The sequence below is a fragment of the Pelmatolapia mariae genome, linkage group LG9, assembly GCF_036321145.2.
Source record: "Pelmatolapia mariae isolate MD_Pm_ZW linkage group LG9, Pm_UMD_F_2, whole genome shotgun sequence".
Taxonomy (NCBI): Eukaryota; Metazoa; Chordata; class Actinopteri; order Cichliformes; family Cichlidae; genus Pelmatolapia; species Pelmatolapia mariae.
This window is the reverse complement of record NC_086235.1, coordinates 17,013,828-17,033,876: the sequence shown is the minus strand read 5'-3', so window position 1 is coordinate 17,033,876 and position 20,049 is coordinate 17,013,828. Positions and strand designations below refer to the sequence as shown.

At 41.1% G+C, this 20,049-nt stretch overlaps 1 protein-coding gene across 1 annotated transcript in view; it reads left to right on the top strand.

Annotated features, from left to right (window-relative positions):
• The window catches only part of plxdc2b (plexin domain containing 2b), a 107,548-nt gene that overhangs the window by 24,819 nt on the left and 62,680 nt on the right, over nucleotides 1-20,049 (top strand). The window contains exon 2 of the mRNA XM_063483572.1: nucleotides 17,984-18,207. Within this exon, the coding sequence (XP_063339642.1) occupies nucleotides 17,984-18,207 (224 nt within the window). The remainder of the gene's footprint in view (nucleotides 1-17,983; nucleotides 18,208-20,049) is intronic.

Below are 20,049 nucleotides of genomic sequence, written 5' to 3'. Positions count from 1 at the left end.
TTGGCTCAAGGCACTTAAATAGTTAGATTAAAATTTAACTATTAAAAAATGGCACCTTTTAACAAAGTAGTTTAATATGGGATTTCTTGCTATTTTGCCAGGACTAAGATAAGAAGGTTAACATGTGGCTGTTCAATAAATATGCAGCTATACACCAGATAGCTTAGCTTAGCATAAACATCATTTCCTGACCTTACATTTGAGTCTGAATTACATGTCATTTGCATAAAAAAGCTGCTTTGTTTCAATGTCAGTCGTGAAACAGCTGACAGGAGCCCAAGTAGAGATTTTCCAAATACATTTAGCTACAAAGACAAACTTGTTTGTCAAGGTCATTTTGCAAGATCAAGAGAGGCATCTGTGTCTGGCATGTTTCTGCAGGTCTGTCTCTGAGCGGTCACCCAGTTCCCAGCTGACAGGCTCATAAACAACGCTGTAGATTCACCACAGCCCAACACACCACTCTACTGTCTTTATAGTCTGTAAATGAGCCAGGAGTGTCCATTACTCAGTTTTACACAGTGCTTGTCCTGTGGGACAGGTCTATACAAAACCTACCTGGCCTCACTTCTTTACAGGATATCAAGTAGAGGAGTTCTCATCCGAGACAAATCACCAGATCTAGCTTCTGCGTGGCTACACTCCCGCTGTGGGTTTTATTAGATTTTCTTTGCCTCTGAATTTGATGAAATCTGATGTAACAGTTCGAAGCTGCATTCATACCCAATCCTCCCTGTGAAGTGAAATGGTATCTTTCCACTTTGATCAATATTTTTAAATTATTTTTAATACTGGGCTCTGAAACCCGGCGAAAGAATGATGAGAAATCAATTAGACGAACGGTTATAATCTCGGTATCTGCCAAGTATTATGGGTACATTTGGAGCAGGACCAAAGAGAAGTCTTGTTGATCCATTGTCTTCCTGCCAGCCAGTAATGATATGCTAATGCTGCAATTATTTTCCCTGTCAAACAACAAACTTTGTTTTTGCACGCAAGGGCAGAACTATACTTTGGCTGTCTTAAAAATAGATGGATTGCTAAAAGTCGCTGCTCAAATGGCCATCATAACATTATAATAATCGCCTCCTCTTGACAAATTTGGGCTCTCAAATTTTTTAAGAAAACGTGAACGGCAGCATCAGGAGTCTATCTCTCTCTGCCAGGAAGAGCGCTGCACAGGCTCCCCATGTGTCTCTGAGTAATGGAGCCTGTGTTTTCTGCCTGTAAAGCCTCCGGCAGTCTCGCTCTTGTGGCTGAATCCTCCGAGACAGGTGGTGTGAAGTTGCAGGATGGTGTCTGCTTCAGTGTAACAGAGTGACTCAGCCCACCTTCCAGCCCCCTCAGGGCCTTTCCCCCTACTGCACTGTGGCTCTGACAGCTCCACTCCCGCTGTTTCCCCACCTTCATCATAACCTGGCATCATCCCATTGAACTTCGGCCGCTTTTAAGAACCCCTTTTGACATTGTTTGTCTTCAGGATCTGCTTTTCCACCATTTCTTGACATGAAATCCTTAAAAGCAGAAAGCAGAATTTGGGTTTCTCACCTGTGTCAGAGCAAAGCTGTCCATATTCCATCTGATGTGTTTGGAAAAAGCTGAAAGCTTTCAGGTTACCACTGCAGGGAGATTTTCATGTTTTATTCATGTTGTACCCCTTCTTGTTGTTTCTCTATAAGCATTTGCCTCTGAATATGGCCTTGGTGCAGCAGCACAAGTTTTGGGAAAAGTACCCGTGGAAAGTACATTTACTTGAGTACTCTGTTCAGAGAACCAGCTCCGTAACTGTGAGGCCAAACTAAACAACCTGGGCTTCTATTTTTGAAATATACTCACTGTCCTCATCATCAGGCCGCAGTGACAAAGTCAATAACACTAGAGTTATTGAAAGCGTCCAAAAACGCTCACGTTTACATATAAAAAGACCCTCCGCCTTCCAGTGTCCACATTAATGTTTCATATTCAGTGTCTCATCTGTACCGATACAGTGTATTGGCAGCAGAGCGGAAAAGGAAAATAAACCTGTACTATGGGAGAAATATGAAAAGGTTAGACACATAAAATACAGATGAAAGCAACAGACAGGTACGGTGTGAGTGTGTGGGAGAGGAAAAGCAGGAAGGAGGACTAGAAAACAGCTGCTATGTAAATAAAGTTTAAAATCTGATGGGTTATAATTGTCAAATAAGCATCTTCTTTAGATTTAGCACAAACTTTCTTGGGTTCAAGGATCTAATGATTAGAACCTGGTGGTCAAAGGACAAACTCACCTCACCAAACATGCCTTTGATCATGACTCAAGAATTTATGCACTAATTGTGAAGGATTTTCCCCAACATGTCTATTGGGATGAAATTATAAAGTGATAACATTTTATATCCTAAAGGTTAAATGTCAAGTCTGGAAGGACGGATGTAGAGTGGAGTAAAATGTGGTTATTTAATATTCTACTATATTCTACAACAATTAAAAAAAAGGTGCTTTTTCAAATGTTTGACATGCAAAAATATTTTTCACACTGACTCTAGATCATTCATATGAGACCATTTGGTTTTTAATTCTCTTGCAAATGAAGTGCAAGGTTTTTAGTTCTAATTAAGGATTTCCACTTTACTATTTTGGTACTTTTACACTGAAAGGGTTTGAATGCTTTTTTCTCCAAAGATGGAGAAGCTATCCAAGGCTCTGTCAGTGCCGGGGGGTCCTGAAGTTTGATCAGTGAAGCCAGGAGATGCAGACCATGGGCCCCACTGCTGATGGCAGTGTGCCCAGAGGCATAGCATACTAAGTGTGTGGGGGGGTGAAGCATACTTGTCACACTTAAAGTCCCATAGTAGGAAGATTTTCAGCCAGAGTGGATTCAGGGTTTAGCTTTCCCATAAAATGTCAAGCTACAGCAACCAAAATACAACTCTCTTAAAGTGCAGTTACTACAAACACTATATATATTATATATATTTTTTTTTACAAAGGTCTTGCACAGCTGAAGTCATACTGGCCAAACCCATAGGACCAAAATGAACATTTTACAAGTTATGCATTGTTTTCTTTTAGGAATATAGATTTATCTCACATATTGGTTTAAACTTTGTGAAAAATAGAAGCATCTGCTAAACAACATTGTTTTTCCTTCCCTGGACTCGAGATTCACACTCTACTCTTACAAATAAGCCAGCAGTGCATAGCTTTCATCTCTAAATCGAGAGAGCCCGGGGCCCAAATAGGTGTGAATATGAATCTCTCACTGACTGATTAGGAGCCTCTCTCGCTGACTGTGAGCCAAAACAAAGGCATCGTTCGTTGTTCTCCTGGGGGAAATTGTGAGGGTGTGCAAGTGTGGGTTGAGATTGCCAAGGTACATCCATCTCTTTACCCAAATAACACAGCCGTTCTTACGCCTCCTCCCCTCTTCATCATCACCTCAGAGGCAGCGAACTAACCGTCATCCTCGCTCGCTGTGTAAGACTGCAAGGGACAAACAGGAGAGAAAGCTGGAAGATATTTGAGAACAAGTGCATCCAATTTGTATTCAAACCCAGACACTTCCAGGCTCTTTTTTGTCAAAGGCCACTGAACTGTCTGTTTCTATTAAAGACCCTGTGCAGCCACGCTGAGCTGTACGAGACAAACGGCACCAACAGAACCTGAAGTGAACTCATGTGTCCTCTGCAGGGGTCACAGACATGTTTGGATTGGATCGATAGGCATGTTTGAAGGATCGATGGGGCAAACCGCAGACACAGGCAGGAGCATCTTAGTCGGCTAATTTCATCCTCCATTAACATCAGTTGGACTTTTTACCACAAACATGCATGTCAGAACCTGCAGCAGTGTGACAGGACAGCATCAAGGCTGCTGAGGTGAACAGTATGAGCGACTGTCCCGTGAGAACAAGGAGCAGGAGGCAAGCAGGAGCACGAAGCCCTGTGTCACCCAGAACTCGTTTCACTGGGAGTGGCACAGCGAAAGAGTCTAAAGCCCATCAGCTGAATCATAATTGGCTGTGCACTACTTTTGCAAAGCATTCTGGGACAAGAGTGTAGTAATACTGCGCTAATTGCCAAACAGATAGTACTTTTGGAGCCAGACACCATGCAGGCTAAAAATTACAATAACTGGGATCAGTGTGCACAGTACAGGCATCGGGGCGTGCTATAGGCCACCAAATATGGGGCCGAAATTTGGCTTCTTCTTCCACCCTAGCTGGCTCTTTCTTGTAGAAAGCACTGCTGACCCAAAGACTCATACATGTTAACAACCTGCAGCTGCACACACAGCTGTCTGGGGTTTGCATCTGGGAGTGATAACCCAAGACCTTGTCTTTGCTAATATTCCCGAAAAGCCGCAGAACAAAATGAGACAGCTTGACAGTTTTTCACCAAGAAACCAATTAAAATCCAAGTGAAGAGCACATTTCCTCAGGAAATCATCTCTGACGTCTTGCCCAGAGAAATTAAACATTTGCAGGCCTTATTCGATTGTTCGAGACAGCTGATAATTTTTTTTGCACTTGTCATTTCAGTGACATACAATCACCAGAAAGAATGAAGTGAAATAAATGGGAAAACTAATGAATTACAGAATTAATGAGTTTAATTAAGCTTGCATGGTTTGAAAAGGAGAGAAACCTTTGCGCCTTCATTGTCCTGTCAGAAAAGAAATGACGCAGAGCTCAGATTCAATATTTCCTTAGCTAAATCTGCATAATTAAAAATTTACACTTTAGGTAAAAAAAAGAAATCAGTATAATGCAAATGCATTGCAAATATTTGCCATTGTTGAGCTCTGATTGATTGGAAGTCACATAAACGTGATGCCACATCCACTAAATCCTCACTTATGATGGGATTTTTGGAGGGAATCAGCCATCTGCTCTGCGACATGCCGCTGCGTAGGTCTCATTTTCTGCGAGGACGTTGTGTTGTAAACAATATTTAATATTTATTTCCTGTGAGTGGCTGAAGTTGCCACTCCTGAATGGCAAGAGGCAGAGGCAATTACAGTCTGCGACTTGGATGTGGCTCCCAGTTTGTCAACAGATGTATGAAATGTATGCCGGGATGGGTTTGGCAGCAATAAGACTGGAGGTCCTCTGTTTCTTTTTGTCTCTGCTCAGTATGTACTGCAGGAGAAAAGAGTCTGAAAATATATGTTTCCTGGTGTGCTTCTGCGGGATGCTGTGGATTTTTGGTGTATTCATTCTTTTTGTTGTTTGCTAGCTTGTGGGTGTGGGTGCCTGGAGGCCGTTGGTGGGAGGATATTATGGGATTTGGCAAGTTATAAAGAAGTTTGTTATATGTTTTTCCACATATTTTTGTACAACATAAAAAAAATCTTGGGTATATGTTTACAACGGCTCACAGGGAAATTATCTCAGAGAAAAACATGTGTAATGCATGTTTTTGTTTAATTGGTTTTCTGTTACTCACATTTTGAGTATTTATGGCTTCAGCAAATTGGCTTGATTATAAGGAGTTTCAGAAGTGGGTATGAGGGCTGCTTCCAGGGCCGGAAAACTGACTGGCTGTGACAACCACAGTACGTGTTGTTGGTTGAATTTGTCTTCATGAAGGATTAGACACTGTACTCAGAGAGTACTGTAAATCACATAACTTCAGTATTTTTAAAGATTTTTTAGCCTTTATTCGTTTCTAGCCGTAAATGTCGATGTGTGTATATATATATATATATATATATAATATATATATATATATATATATATATATATTATATATATATATATATATATATATATATATATAATATATATATATATATAATATATATATATACACATATATATATATATATTAACTGTTTTTTACATAAAATGTGGGACACTTTAGTCAACAACAAAGCACACTGATGTTTTAGATGAAAAATGCTGCTAATAAACTTAGAAAAGAAAATAATAAACTATTAAAAAAAGGAAAAAGTGGTGGTTTTTTTACAAAATTAATTCATGTCCAGGTGTTCATTAGAGCAAAAATACTCACTATTCAACTGTTTTTTTGATCATCGGCGTAACTTTGTGCTGAACATTGGGGGGGTCAAGATCTCTGTCTAAATACATAAATAAATCTGGGTAAATTCCCAGATGATTAAACATGCAACTATTTTGCTGGTAATACCTGAAATGAGTAAAGAAAATCCACAGCCTATTTATGCAAGATAATTCATAATTTTATTGGGGGGTTATATTGGTTGGATCTGATTTTTTTGGGGGGATCATAACCCCCCTGGAAATTACGCCCCTCTTTTGATCAACCTAAATTTAACAGTGACACCTGTGTTGGAAATCTGGTTTAGTCACACAGACCCAGGAGGGCTGATTAGAGAACATTTGCCACTCGATAGGGAAACATTCATATTCCTGGTTGGCGAACGGCTGCTGTCAGTCACTAGGTGAAATCGGTTGCATAGAGCTTTGTGGTGCTTTTGATTACTTCAGTCATAAGCAGGATGTTTGCATGGAAGATACCAATTTGTCTGCAAACACTTGCCAACTGCTCTCTGAGTGGCAGTGAAATTATCCAACACAGAGGAGACCGTTTGCCTTTTCAAACGTGTTGGCTTCAGCTGTTAGGTACAACTTTTACTTTGAAGGCGAACATTCTCAGATTCTGGTTTTACTGGACTGTGTTTAGCAGTTAGCCAGTGTTTGTAGAAAGGTCTCCTTCTTCCATGCAAACTGCAGGCAACGTAATCAAAAGAAGGTTTTTGGTGAGTCTCCCTTTCAACTTGTGTCAAAGGTTCAAATTACACAACTGTGTACATTTAATTTCAAATACAACATAACTGTGTTTATGTTGTGTGGGTTGTGGACACATCTTACTTTAAGTAACACAGAAGCTTTTTAGATATTTTATGATGTGGTAACAATGCTGTTAAACCATCTAAAATAATACAATCAAAAGAAAAAAATGCTCTTAATCACATTTAGTGACTTTAGATCATCTGAGTAGATATTTGGGATTCAGGTATTTGTTTTAGTTCGATACTGCAAAGCATCTGTTAGCAGCTGTTGGTGCTACACTCCCAGAGTGTATGTTACTGTAGGATTACTGACATATGATGAATTCAGAGGGTTAAAACAGGTCCACACTATTTTGTACCAGTGACTTTCTGTCATGCAGAAGATTTTCTTTTCGCAAATATATCTGTTACGTTGCAGTTGGTGAATATCAGCCTGTCTGATATTTTAAAATATGATATTCTTGCTGCTCCCCTCACACTCCTCCTTAGACAGCTGGGCTTTTTTAACTGTGGGAAATAACAGGTCCGCTGGGAGAGTTGGACCCCTCTGCAAGTGTTTACACAGCACTCAGCCCAGAGAACACTGGAGTGTGGAGAGGTTTGGCAGGGTGGACGGGTGAGAGGCTTGGTGATGCTGATGGATTAGCAGGGAGGATGAGGACAGGCCCTAGGGCCCCTGTCTGGGCTTGCCTGAAGTCTCCAGCTCAGAGAGAAAGTGGGAGGAAAAAAGCACAGTTAATACACCCATACTGGCACTAAATCAGTCTCCACCTGCAGACATACACATCAACACATACACATCTAAACACTCTCAGAACCTTTTCCACGCTAAAGAGAATCAATCTTCAGTTAAAAGGGTGCCGCCCACCACCGGGCCTGATATTTCCAGCACGTGCACATTGTCTCTGGGTGACCTTTCAGATCAATGGCTTTCAGAGTTTACAGTGCTCAATTAGCCTGAAGTGCCTGTGGTAATCAATATGGTTAAAATGATCATAATTTACAGCACTGCCAAAGCAGCCCTCAATATTAGTGTGGCGGTGCTATACAGGAAGATGAAAACAGATTCGGCACTGAGCGATTTAAGTAAATCAGATAACAGTCCGAATCATAAGATGGACAAAAGAAAAGCCTGTTTTTCTTACAGGAGCTTGTTTTCTTCCAGGTAATATAAAGAAAAAGACCAGAGCATTGTGGACAGCTTGTAAACTCCTGACAAAAACGCTGCGATGAGATAAGAATAGCAGACAATCATTTCTTCGCCTTAGCTTCACTGCTATGACAACTTGTACAGTATGTTCTGTTTTCCACGAACGGCTGTCTGCATTTATAAATTAATCACACCTCCAGGTGCACAGGACTGCAGCCAATGATTATGCCGATTAATTCCTTAATCACGCAGACATTTGGTCTATGAATGCAGCTATCTTTAATATAACTAAGTATATGCTTTTCAGACCATTTCTGCAAACAGCTGCTCTGCGACCTTTTGGAAAGCACACACAGTTGCATAACAGTGAAACAAGCGATCACAGAAGAATATAGCATACCTCCAGCTTATCCAATTTAGATCTAAAGCTTCTCCTTTGGCAGAAAACATTTTACTGTATGACAATAAGGCTGGCTTTTGGAGGGGAAAAAGTGAAAGATTAACCTATAAAAAAACATACGCAAAGGCTGGGATGAGTTTGGAACAGAGAAAAGTGTCTAATTATTGAAAAATGTTCTCACACTGTGGAGATTTGGTCTCTGTTTCCTGTGGCTTTTGCCACCATCACACATGTACTTACTGTACATGTGTACATTGCTTATTAACTGCTCACTGGCCACCTGCCATTTTGCAGAAATGACTCCCAATTGAAGCTGAGCATCTCTGCCCTTCTGTCATCCAGTGTCCATCTGACTCTACTGATCAGCTGTTAGTCAGCCAATAAAAATCAATGATTATGCCGATTATTGATTTATGTAAATTAGATTTTATTTTTAGTGTCTAACTGAAGAACTTCAGCAGCTGATTACACTCAGTGATCTAATCAGGAGAGGTGCAGGTCAACTTAATAAGACTGACTGAATTCAGTTTAGCTGTTTCTGTTTTACGGTGCTGGTTTCAGTCACTGTTATTATGACCCTAATAACAGCATACAGCAATAAAGTGATAGAGCATCCTCAAAACTGGTGTTAAAGGGGAATTATTGTGCTTGTTTTCATTCTTTACCTTTGTACCTTTAAGCCAACTTTCTTCTCATTGGCTGGTCTTTACAAGCAAAAGGTCTGAACAGCATGTGGGACGGGATGCTATGCTAGCGATATCTTCTCTATTTAGACTGAAACCTGAACTTTTGGCTCGTAGTTATACCCTAAAAGTCCAACGCTTTTGCTGCTGTAACATGTCATAGAGTTTGCTGTGAAAATTGTAAAAGACCTCACTTTGTGGCAGTATTTGATTGAGTTGTTAAACTTTGTTGAAGCTGCAGTGACAGAGAGCAGATAGTTGAATCCAAACTGTATGCTCTCTGTGAGAAATATTGAACTCATTTTTCCGCACTGTGTTAGCAGATGTGTAGCTGGCCTAAAATATACAAGACAGGAATGAGTCAGCGAGTTCGTGACCTGAAACCCTCTCTGAGGCTAAAGCGACTGAGAGATCAGCTCTCGGAAGAAGATTGGGGAGGCCGAGTGCTCTGAGGATAAGTGGACAAAAAGAGTGATTATAGTGTTGAGTCCGTCCCAGATGTTAGATTTGTTGACGTGTTCGTGTCCCTTAGAAACGCAGCTGAAGATCGTGTGAGTCCCATTGTTTGTGAATGAAAGCGTTTGGTTCTGCCTATTCACCAGTACTGATGTGAGCATTTCCAATTTTAGGCTATGTTAGGCAGGTACTCGAGGACTGTGGGAAGAGTGAAATGACTTCTTTAGCATTTTCATGCAGAGATTTAGGCAGAGTGAGAGATGTTAAGGTTTTTTCTCTCAGTGGGGATTTGAGCCGGTTGACCTGTAAGGATACAGTCGTATTACCACAGGTAATAGCTCGCGCTGGAGGGAGGAGAAATAATCTGTTGCGGGACGTCCAGTGTCCAGTGATGCATCTCCCCCCAGCCCCAGCTTCTCTCATGGTGGAGTGAATGAAGGCCTCGAGGCTCCGGTGCAGTACTACTCATTCGCAAAGTGGAATGAGGTCCAACAACCGCGCTTCATCGTCCTGCAGTCTATCACTCCATCTCCTGGAATATGAGACAGAAACTGTGCCTGACTAGAATCCTGAATTCCTTAATGCTTGTATCACTCGGGAAGCGCTCTCGTCTGTGTGACTGTGCTGCCTGCCTGCCATGCCTGCCTGTCTGTCTCTTTGCCAAAGCATTTTTGTGTACACTTCCTACACTGACCAATGCCAGAGCCAAGACAACCAACAATTACATAAAGAAAGCCGCAGCAGTGACAGCAGACTCCATGATGGTTGACTCCAGCACTTTAAACCCTGTGTTTTGGGGTTTGACACACTGTGCTCAGGCATGTTTCTGGGTGCTTTGTGGTTTAGCCTGCTTGGGATTTTGTGTCCACTGTTTTTACTCAGAAAGAAAATTAGCAGCTCACCACAAAGCCATAGTAAAAAAACAACAAAAACCTGTTATGTTCCTCAAGGTTAAAGCCTTGATTAAAAATCACTGGACCCGAAGCAGAACTGCCTCCTAATTCTGCCTCATTTTCTCTCCCTTTGGCTTCATTCCTTCTTCTAACACGCAGTCCTGACACCTGTCCTCTTCACGGACGCTGTGTTTCCCCAGGCAGTGTGAATGCAATATTAGTCACCTTCTAATTCATTCCCTCCACCTCCTTTCTCTGCAGATTGTAATTAACACGTTCAGAGTTCAAAAATGGGCTTTTATTTATAGCCCCCCTGCCTGCTTTCTCATTTTGGGCGGCATAATGGAGGGCTTGCTCACAACATGCTCGTTTCCTGGTGCCGGTGATGCCGGGAGCCATTCTGATAAAGTTCATTGTGTCCTGCACAACAAGCATATCAGCAAAAGTCAGAACAAGTTTATATGATGTGAGTGTGTCCTTTAGCGTTTTGATTCAAATTCTGAAGTGTATCTTTGCACTCTTTCTCTTCAAAAGGGGTCACGGGCTCTAACTAATTGCTAAAGTGAGACATCAAAATTTCAGTGTAATAGTTACAATGTGATATCTTCAACAAGCTGGTTATTATGTTTCAAGAAAAAAAATCGTTTTTTATCGGCGGACCTAATCTGAACCTCCGGGGATGTTTGTGCTGCAGTGCCCCGACTTGGAAAGATGTGACTAATTGTCGGCAAAACAAATCTGCGGTGAAACGAAGCGTTCATGACAGGCAGGACGCCAACTTGATGTTCCTCTCCAGGGGGAAAGACATCAGAAATCCTTTTAGAAAACTGGCTTATGAATTTCTTTTAGAGGCTTTTCCGTAAAAAGAAACCGATTTTGTTCTTTTGTTCACCTGCTGCACTATTTTAATTCATGTCCTGACTTGCCTCACGCTCTGATTATCTCAGATTTCGGCGTACAATATTCGGATTGCGTTCTAGGAGCTCTGTGAAACTGGATCTGTTTTTCTGGTGCTGCCTCTCCCTCTACCTGCCATTTAACTTTCTCTTGCCGTCAGCTTTACGACTTTATGTGTTTGCTTAATGACAGGTTGCGTTTTTAAGAGGGGATGCGTAAAATCTGAGACACCACAGGTCAACAAAGCACACTTTGCTCTGCATAATAATTACTGAGAGTTGTATGCCTGGAATTTATGCGCAGCAGTGTGCAGTGATAGTAAAAAGAAATTATACCCTCTAAGGTTTTTCCTGTCATGATATAATAAAAAAAATCAATCTGGTCCGTAGTAGGTGTTAAAATTGGGTAAATACAACTTCAGATGAACAACAACATGTGCCATATTACACTGTGTCGTTATTTATTCAGCAAAAACTAAGCTGAAATACAGGTGCATTGTGTGAAAAACTATGTACATCCAAGCTGTACCGTCACACAGACGGCCTCAGCTTATACTCCAGAAGACTCTGGGCCACAGAAGAGTTGAAGAGCAACTCTGTGGCTGCAAAACAAACCCAAATCATCACCCCTCCACCACCGTGCTGACAGCTGGTATGAGGTGTTTGTCCTGATATGTTGTGTTTGAGTTTCACCAAACGTGGCGCTGTTCACCTCTACTTTGGGCTCATCTGCCCAAAGCACATGTTCCAGACGTCTTGTGATTTGTTCAGATGCAACTTTGCAAACTTAAGCCTAAAGCTGCAACTACACTGGATAAGATATGGTGACCATGGAGACATAGATAGAAAGTGATTGATATATGAGGATTGAGTGACCACCAGTGAGAACGCAGAATACTGTCGATTGACAAATGACCAGTAGTAAATACATCAGAGGGTTACCTAGGCAACTGGAGCCTGGAATCTGTGCAAGTAACCAGCCATCAGCTTCAAATTGATGCATGACAAGTGAATCACTTCCTGTGTGGACGTAGCTCAGCTTAAACACACAGGTGCTGCCTTTTTTAGTTAGAGAGAAGAGGCTTTCTCTTGGCACTGCCAAAGAAGCCATACTTATTCAGTCTTTTTCTAATTGTACTGTTATAAGCTTTGTCTTGTATTATGTTAACTGAGGCCTGTAGAGGACCTCTCTGAGCAGTTAACAATCTGACGTCCACTTCTGGGAATACTTCCTTGATTGTTTTCCACTTGTGAATAATCTTCTCACTGTAGAATGATGGATGTCAAATTGTTCGGAAATGGCGTTACAACTTTTCCCAGATTGATGGAAAGCAACAATTGCCATATTAAGATCACCCCTGAATGCTCCTGACCAGCAAACAACTTTTATAGAGGTGCTCACACTTGCTGATGATCAGTCAATCAGGTAATCAAGTGTGCTTGATTAGCAACACCTGTCTACTGTTCACCCTCTTAATTCCTTTGGAAGCAGTAAGGGTGTACTTAGTTTTTCACACACTGCTAAAGTATAATAGTGTAGTGCACCGGGTGTGCATTTAAAGGTTTTCTCTGCTTCATATCAATTTGAATTAAATGTCTTTGGAGTTTGGGCCATTTATTATACAAATCAAGCAATTTGATGTCTTTTTTTAATGAAATATAAAATATGACAATGCTCATTCTCACTAGCTTCTTCACTCTCTGACCTTGTCAGTGTGACTCAAACGGTGTTTAATTTGTTTCAGCAGGTTAATAAACAGTCATGAAAGTTCTTGAAAGTCAGTTACGTCAAATCCTTCTATTGTTCTGAGGTGTAAGCAGAAAGTACTGTAAACTGACCTCCAAAAGCTTTTTCCACTGTGTTTCTTCTTCTTCTGCATTTTATTGACTAGGTTAGTAATTCCTTGCATGATCAGATTTTTGCATATGTGGTTAAAAGTACTTCTTCTGACAAATGTCCCTAATCAGCTGTTGCTAATGAAGAGACAAAGTGAAAGTGAATGGAGGAAAAATTGCATTGTTTTGCTTCCCAGTGCAGAAAGATTTTGATCACATTGTCTGTTCTTTGTGAGAATTAGTTTTGTGCTGTGTCAACAGCAGATCTGTATTTTTTTCTATTTCAAAGATAGTTATAGTTGCAGAAAGTTGGAAGCTTCTGCAATAGTTACATCAACTTAATCCATGTGGACCCTGGCGAGCTGATGTGAGTCAGCACAGTTCCAGCACAAAATACTGAAGGTCTTCCAAAGTGCTTGGCAGGGTCTGCGGGTACACTGATAAAGCAGCTTTCAGTGGGCACTAAATTAAGCACTCTGACACCAAGAGATATAAAGCCTAAGGAATCGTTTGTGGATGTGACTTTTTCTACCTTTCTCGCTGAAATTATGCACAAACGCAGTGAAGCATTCCAAATCGTCTACTTGTCAAGTTTGTAAGTCTCCTTTCGGCACCGTGGCATCAGGTGGGAACCAAGAGAAAACAAGAAAACAGTAAAACAAGCAGAAACTGAATAAAAGAAAGGGTGCAGACAGGATCTTCATGCTGCGATTTTACTGCTTCAGTGTCTTTGAAAGATTTTAGGTGGAACCAAAAGCGGTTTGTGAATCAGGGATGTTGACAGGCGTGAGCCGGGCCAACAAGGGTGCTCGACAGAGTCAGGGTGAAGGTATGCAGTGGCTTTGAGAGGCAGTGAAAGAAATGCAGAGGGGTAAGATTTCCTTTCTCACAAAAGCTGAGGAAATAGCCTCGTTAGGAGGAGAAGCCCCCGTCCTCCTGGGGAGGTTTATTTTAGGTGTCCCTCGGTGGTCTGCCCTCAGTGCCCTCCCAAATACTTGACAAAAGACCCTGGACAATCAGATATACTGCCATCCCTGCATCACAGTACTTCTGTGTTCACAAGAGGAAATGCAGGTGCATGGGTGACTCATCATGGCTCACAGAGGGACATGCTGGGAAAAGAGCAACCATTTGTCAAGGGCCCTGTGTTGTGTTCATGTGTACTTTGCCAGTTTTCCATCGTATATTAAGGATCCTTTAAAGGGAAATAGATGTTTATGCATCAGTGGAACGGTATGCGTAGGTGCCTCTTGGATTAGCGTATTTAACTGCTGTTGACGGGATGTAGCCTGGGCTGCTTTGTCCACATGGATTTGATCTGATTAATGACTATTAGGGATAGGATGAGTGTCAGGAAGTATTAGAGGTATGCAGAGAATGAGACAGGGAGTGAATAGGTGGCCACGGAGACCAAACAAGAGTGAGATTATCCACACTGGAAGATAGTTTTGGGAGTTTTGGCTCACTGCCATGAGGACTCCTACTTTATATCTGGAATTATATGAAAGGATTTTATAGCAATTATATGACATTGAAAGTCACAGTTATATCATAGCTCAGTGATAAAAGTATCTTATAAATGTTTTCCAAATCCCAAAGTTGTTATTTTTCTTAATATGGAAGTGAAAATTTATGTCTGGGTCCCGGATCACACACCAGGATTCCTGGCTCGGTTTGTGGTCTTTAACTTCAGAGACTGAAGGTGACTTTTTATTGTTCTCCTAAAACAGTTATGTGCAAATTGTGAGGCAGTCATCCCAGACCCATTTCATACTCTTCCCCTGGCCACAATAAATTCTTCCCATGTGCATCAACACCCCACCCCCGTTAGAGCAGATTGGTCTCTTTGCTTTTTGCCTTTGCCAACGCTCATTATAAAGTGAATCTGTCAGCCTCCTCTTTGAGCGAATTAGCATCTTAAGCTTCTCCACTTGCTCTCACTGCCTCTCTTCTCCCCACCGGAGAGCCACTGGTCCGGGGGCCCCGAGGGAGGAGCGGGGAGGAGGGACGGCAGCGAGAATGAAATGCGAGCGTTAGAGAAGAGACGGAGGGGGAAAAGTGGAAAATGCTCCTTACTAGTTAAACCCAGTGACCTCTGTCTCATAAAAGAGAAGCAACATAGACTAAGAGTAGAGGAATCAGCAGTTCCCTTTGTTCCAAAACCAAAAGAATCTGCCATGAGCTCCAACAGCATGCAAACATTTTATAAACTTTGTGTCTGGATGAGTGCTACGAAAATTAAGTTTGTTACAAATTTACATTAATAGCCCAATCCTAGTCAGGTCACCAGGGGGAGGGGCAGGAGCTTATAAGCCTGAAGGCAAACAAGCCTGAAGTCATAACAGGACCAACAGATGAACAGACGTCCTCTGCCTTCTGTGATGCATCTGAAGCGGAGAAACACTTGTAAACAAGTGGAGGACAAGCATTCTTTGTCAGGTTTTACTTTACGTCTACTGCTCTACTATGGAAAATAAGGGAAAAAATAGATATAGGCAAGCCATAATGTTACAGTATGTTTATAAAACCATACGCTCATAAAAGCTTGGAACTCAGAAGCAGCTGCTGACCTTATAAAAGTGCTCAACGTGTTCTAGTTTTATACCAACCTGAAAGAAACAGTTTGAACATTGTACCTAAAGGCACAACAACTAGCCTATTAGAATATAATTGGAGTATATTACTGTTTTTCAAACTGAGAGAATATTATGTTGAACTATTATGGTGCTTCACTGTCTAATACTCGCTGTCTACGTGCACGTTTTCGCTCTTCTCTTACTCAAAACTCTGCATCTAATGTTCTGCCTGTTATCATGTCCCTGAAATTCAGCTGTCCGTTAAAACCTGCATGTCTTGCAATGCACAGTCAGGATTATTAAGTAAAATACAAATACAGGATGTTTTTGCATATCCCTAATAGTACTTAGTAATGTGCTTTCAGTTGCTTCTGAGATGCCCATGTGCAGCACACAATGACAAAAAAATGACAGACCTTTAAGGACCCCATCCGAGGAATAAAGAAATATAAGACCCCACAGAGAGAGGCACCAAAAGTGGACTGACAGACAACAAAATGACTAACTGTGAGGGGGGAAACCGGACTACATATTCACACTGATGGCTTATTGGAAATGAGACACAGGTGGGGAAAATCAAACACAGGGTGGGGTTACAAAGGACACAGCTACAAAGGAAAGAAGAGCAAAATAGGAGGCGGTTGCTGTGACAGTCTGTGTGCAAGTCTCCTTGGGCAAGATAGTGAACCCCCTTGTTCTATGATTGTAGAACAATGTTAGTTTAAAATATAAATCTATTAAAATAGAAGACAGTACCACAATGCGAGTGAATGAGGCAGAAAAATGCTATATAAAGACCAGTCCACTTACATTTTTAATAACAGGTTTTTTTTATTCTAAAAGCCATGCAGGGACGAAATATTAAGAGTCCTCAAGCATAGTGCAGAGTGGATGAAGTCAATTACAGTTTGAGTACCTGTCGTTGAGGGATGCTTCAAAAAGAAGTAAAGTGAATATAATTGCAACGTGTCAGACAAAAAGATTTTAATTGTCTGCACCATATTTGGAAAAAATCAGCTTCAGGAATTCTGATATATTTGGTTTACAAAAAACAATATTTTCTGTTTTCAATGGAATTCCAAGGTGGAGGTATGCAGTCTCCGCATTTTAGACAGAAATGTGGGGAAAAATACGTTTTGTCCGGCCAAGACTCAAACTTGGGATTTAACATTGCATTTGCGTGCTGTATCCACACTATGAGTTGCAAACTTTCACTTGAAAAAAAAAGCAAGAGCAGAAATTCAGGAGAAGTTTTGCAATCAGTGAGAACAACCTGAGTGTAAGGAGAATGGATTCACTGGTGCGAGCAGAAATACGTGTAAAAGTGGAGTAGTGTGAATCTGCGCATTGCAGTGTCTGAATGTGAAAAACACAAAAATATTAATGTCTGTCTGATTTATAGATTTATACACAACATCCTGTAATGTCAGGTGGTCTTCTTCTTCTCTCGCTGTTACCAATTTTTGCACATCTTTGCATGTTACTGTTACCTGTCAGTAAGTGCCATGCTGAGATTGTATGCGCATCCTTGAGACATACAGGACCTTGCCCATAAAGGCACCTCTGCACCTCTAATAGAGGTTAAAAACTCCACAGTGAACCTTTAAATTATAACCAATTTTTTTAAAATGCATCTTTGCAGTCATCTGTTCACACCGCACTGAGGCTTTTCCATCTAAATGAGAAGTAGTTGTTTATCTATATAAAGTACAAACTGCACAGTTAGCTCCTGTTGAATTAAGGCAGTGATTCAAATCAGCAAAGCGCTTCATTATGTCTCTCTGAGAGAAGAAGGATGGAATAAGGGAAAGTAGATTTCTTATAGTGACGCAGCAGATTGTATCTCCAATCCATCTGTCTCTGGCTCAGATAATCAAGTCGGTGTTTACAGTAACTCGGTGCCATTTCTCACCTGTCACCGGCGTCTCGTTTCAGACCGAAGGAACCGGGATGATTAGCTGCGACTGTGGCCCACTGGTCTGTGTGAAGGCTGCTGAATCATTCCTCGTGTGCATGTGTTTCAGGCAGATGGAGAAATGAGAAAAGTCAACTGACACCGTTACTTATTAGATTAATGGCTTGAACAGTCCCCACGTCTGTAATTTGACTGTTGGCTTATTGAAAGTAAAAATATTTTGGTGGTATGTGATTATCGTAGCCCTGAAAACTGACAGTTTTTATTACACAGCAACAGATTTTACCTTTTAGTTTGACTGTGAGAGGGTTTAATGGTTTAGGTTCACTAGCATATCAATCAAAGCTTATTTCTGGTGGGTTATCATACATCTATCTACCAGTGTTGTTTATTAATCACACTTTCCTGTTCTGTCTCTTTAGGGGTCCCATACTCATACGTGCAGGAGCAGGCGAGAGATGAGGATACAGCTGTTGACGTGAAGCTCTACAGTCACCGGTGGAGGAGATGGCTCCCCCCAAAGCCTCGTAACATGGACAGTAACAGAGCCAGTCAGGAGCAGGACCAGGAGCGTGAACAGGAGGAGCCTGAAGGCTTCCCAGGCCTGGTTTCAGCAGAGGAAGCAGACAACAGCTCCCAGATAGAGGTGAGCAACGATCCAAGAACCACATCTTATTTTTATCACAGCTTCTTTTTCTTTTTTTGCTTTAGAAGGCTAGGACAATAAGTCAAAGGCCAAGCATCAAGGCTTTAAAAGTAAAGCTTATTTTACTGCGTATGCACAGATTAGGCAATAAAAGAAAACAGCAGGTAAGTGAACCATACTTTCAATTGCCTTAGGTTAGAAGCAACGTCTGGCATGCTTCACTGGTGTTTAACGGCCAGTAAATGCATGAAGATGCCATTGTTTCAGTCTTGGAGATGCCCAGTAATTGCATTGGTATGTCATTGATATTTAGGCACTTCCTTGCCTTGTAGTGTTACTGCTACCGTCCTTACAGAGGCTTTCCTGCAGATGCTGGCATCCTTGGCAGGTTATCTAAGAGTCTTAATTATGGGGGAAGTGAGCGTGTATTTTTGTTGTGGAAGATGCAAAAAACAAGCGTGCTGGAAAGTTCCAGGTCTTGGGTTCAAATCCAGTCAGTGGGTTCAGTTTAGATTAATTGGCAATTCTAAATTGGTTGGAGGTGTGAATGTGATCTTGAGCAGCTGCTTGTCTTTCTGTGTTAGCCCCGTCATAGATTGGTTACTTGCCCAGGCTGTATCCCACCTGTGTCCCATGGCAGCTGTCATACGCTCCCCTGCAACCCAGATATAGAAAAGGAGATGAAAATAGATCGATGAAAACATAAGAAACAGCCAGTTTTCTGTTACATATCAATGGAATTTGATTTCATAACCAGGTGCTTTCTTGATAACGACATAATTTAACCCTAATGGTTAAATCAGGGGTGTCAAACAAAACACCTGGGACCAGAATCAGCCTGGCAAAGACTCTAATCTGGCCCACTGGACAGCTTTAGAAAATGTGAAGGAGTGCGTAGATTTTGAACTTTTAACTGTATTTTCATGAGTTTTACAGCTTTTCTAATTATTAAAGACCCCAACCCCCGACTGACATCCATAATACACCAAAGTACAAGAAGATTTTCTGCCAATTAATGAAAACTTTGTATTCAAAATGTATACATGTAATTACAAGAGAGTCTGAGCAATGAACTACCACAAACCTTTTCTGTAACTTTGCATCTTTATCATTTATCAATCCTCCTCTGACCCCAACCAGTCGTGGCAGATGGCTGCCCCTCCCTAAACCTAGTTCTGCTGGAGGTTTCCTTCTTTTAAAAGGGAGTTTTTCCTTCCCACTATTGCCAAAAGCTTGCCCAAACATCAAAGTGGGCTGTAAGTGGCCCACAATGTAAAATGAGTTTGACATCAGTAGTTTAAATTATTCAGATTTCCATTTCTTGTTTACAGATTCTTAATTTGTTGTCTAATGAGTTGAGTTTCTACCTTTTTTGTCTTTTTTTGCATGTTGGATAACCATTTCTACTTTGCTACAGTTGTCTTTTATAACCAAAGAACAGAATTAAAACATTTTATATTAAATAATATGTTAATTAAAGATGTTAAAAGTTCTCCTGCAGTTCAGTTTCTGCATTTTCACTCAGCAGCCTTAATTCATTTCTTGTGTTTGACCGAGCTCGCACAGTAAATCCTCCTACTAGTATGAAATGAATGAATCAATAAAGTCCTCTTTTGAGCCAGACCCAAAAATACTCTTAGGTCGCTTCCCTGGAGCAATTATATATCTCCTTACAGGAGTGGATGTTTAGTAATGAAAAAAGAAGACGAGGAGGGGCCTTTAAGGATTAATATTTTATATCAAATTAAGCCCAGTCCTCAGGTGTTCATTTACCTTCTATGTGGGACTGGATCCTTTTAAATTTGACCTCGAAAAGACCAGAACAGGAAATTAACCCAGCCC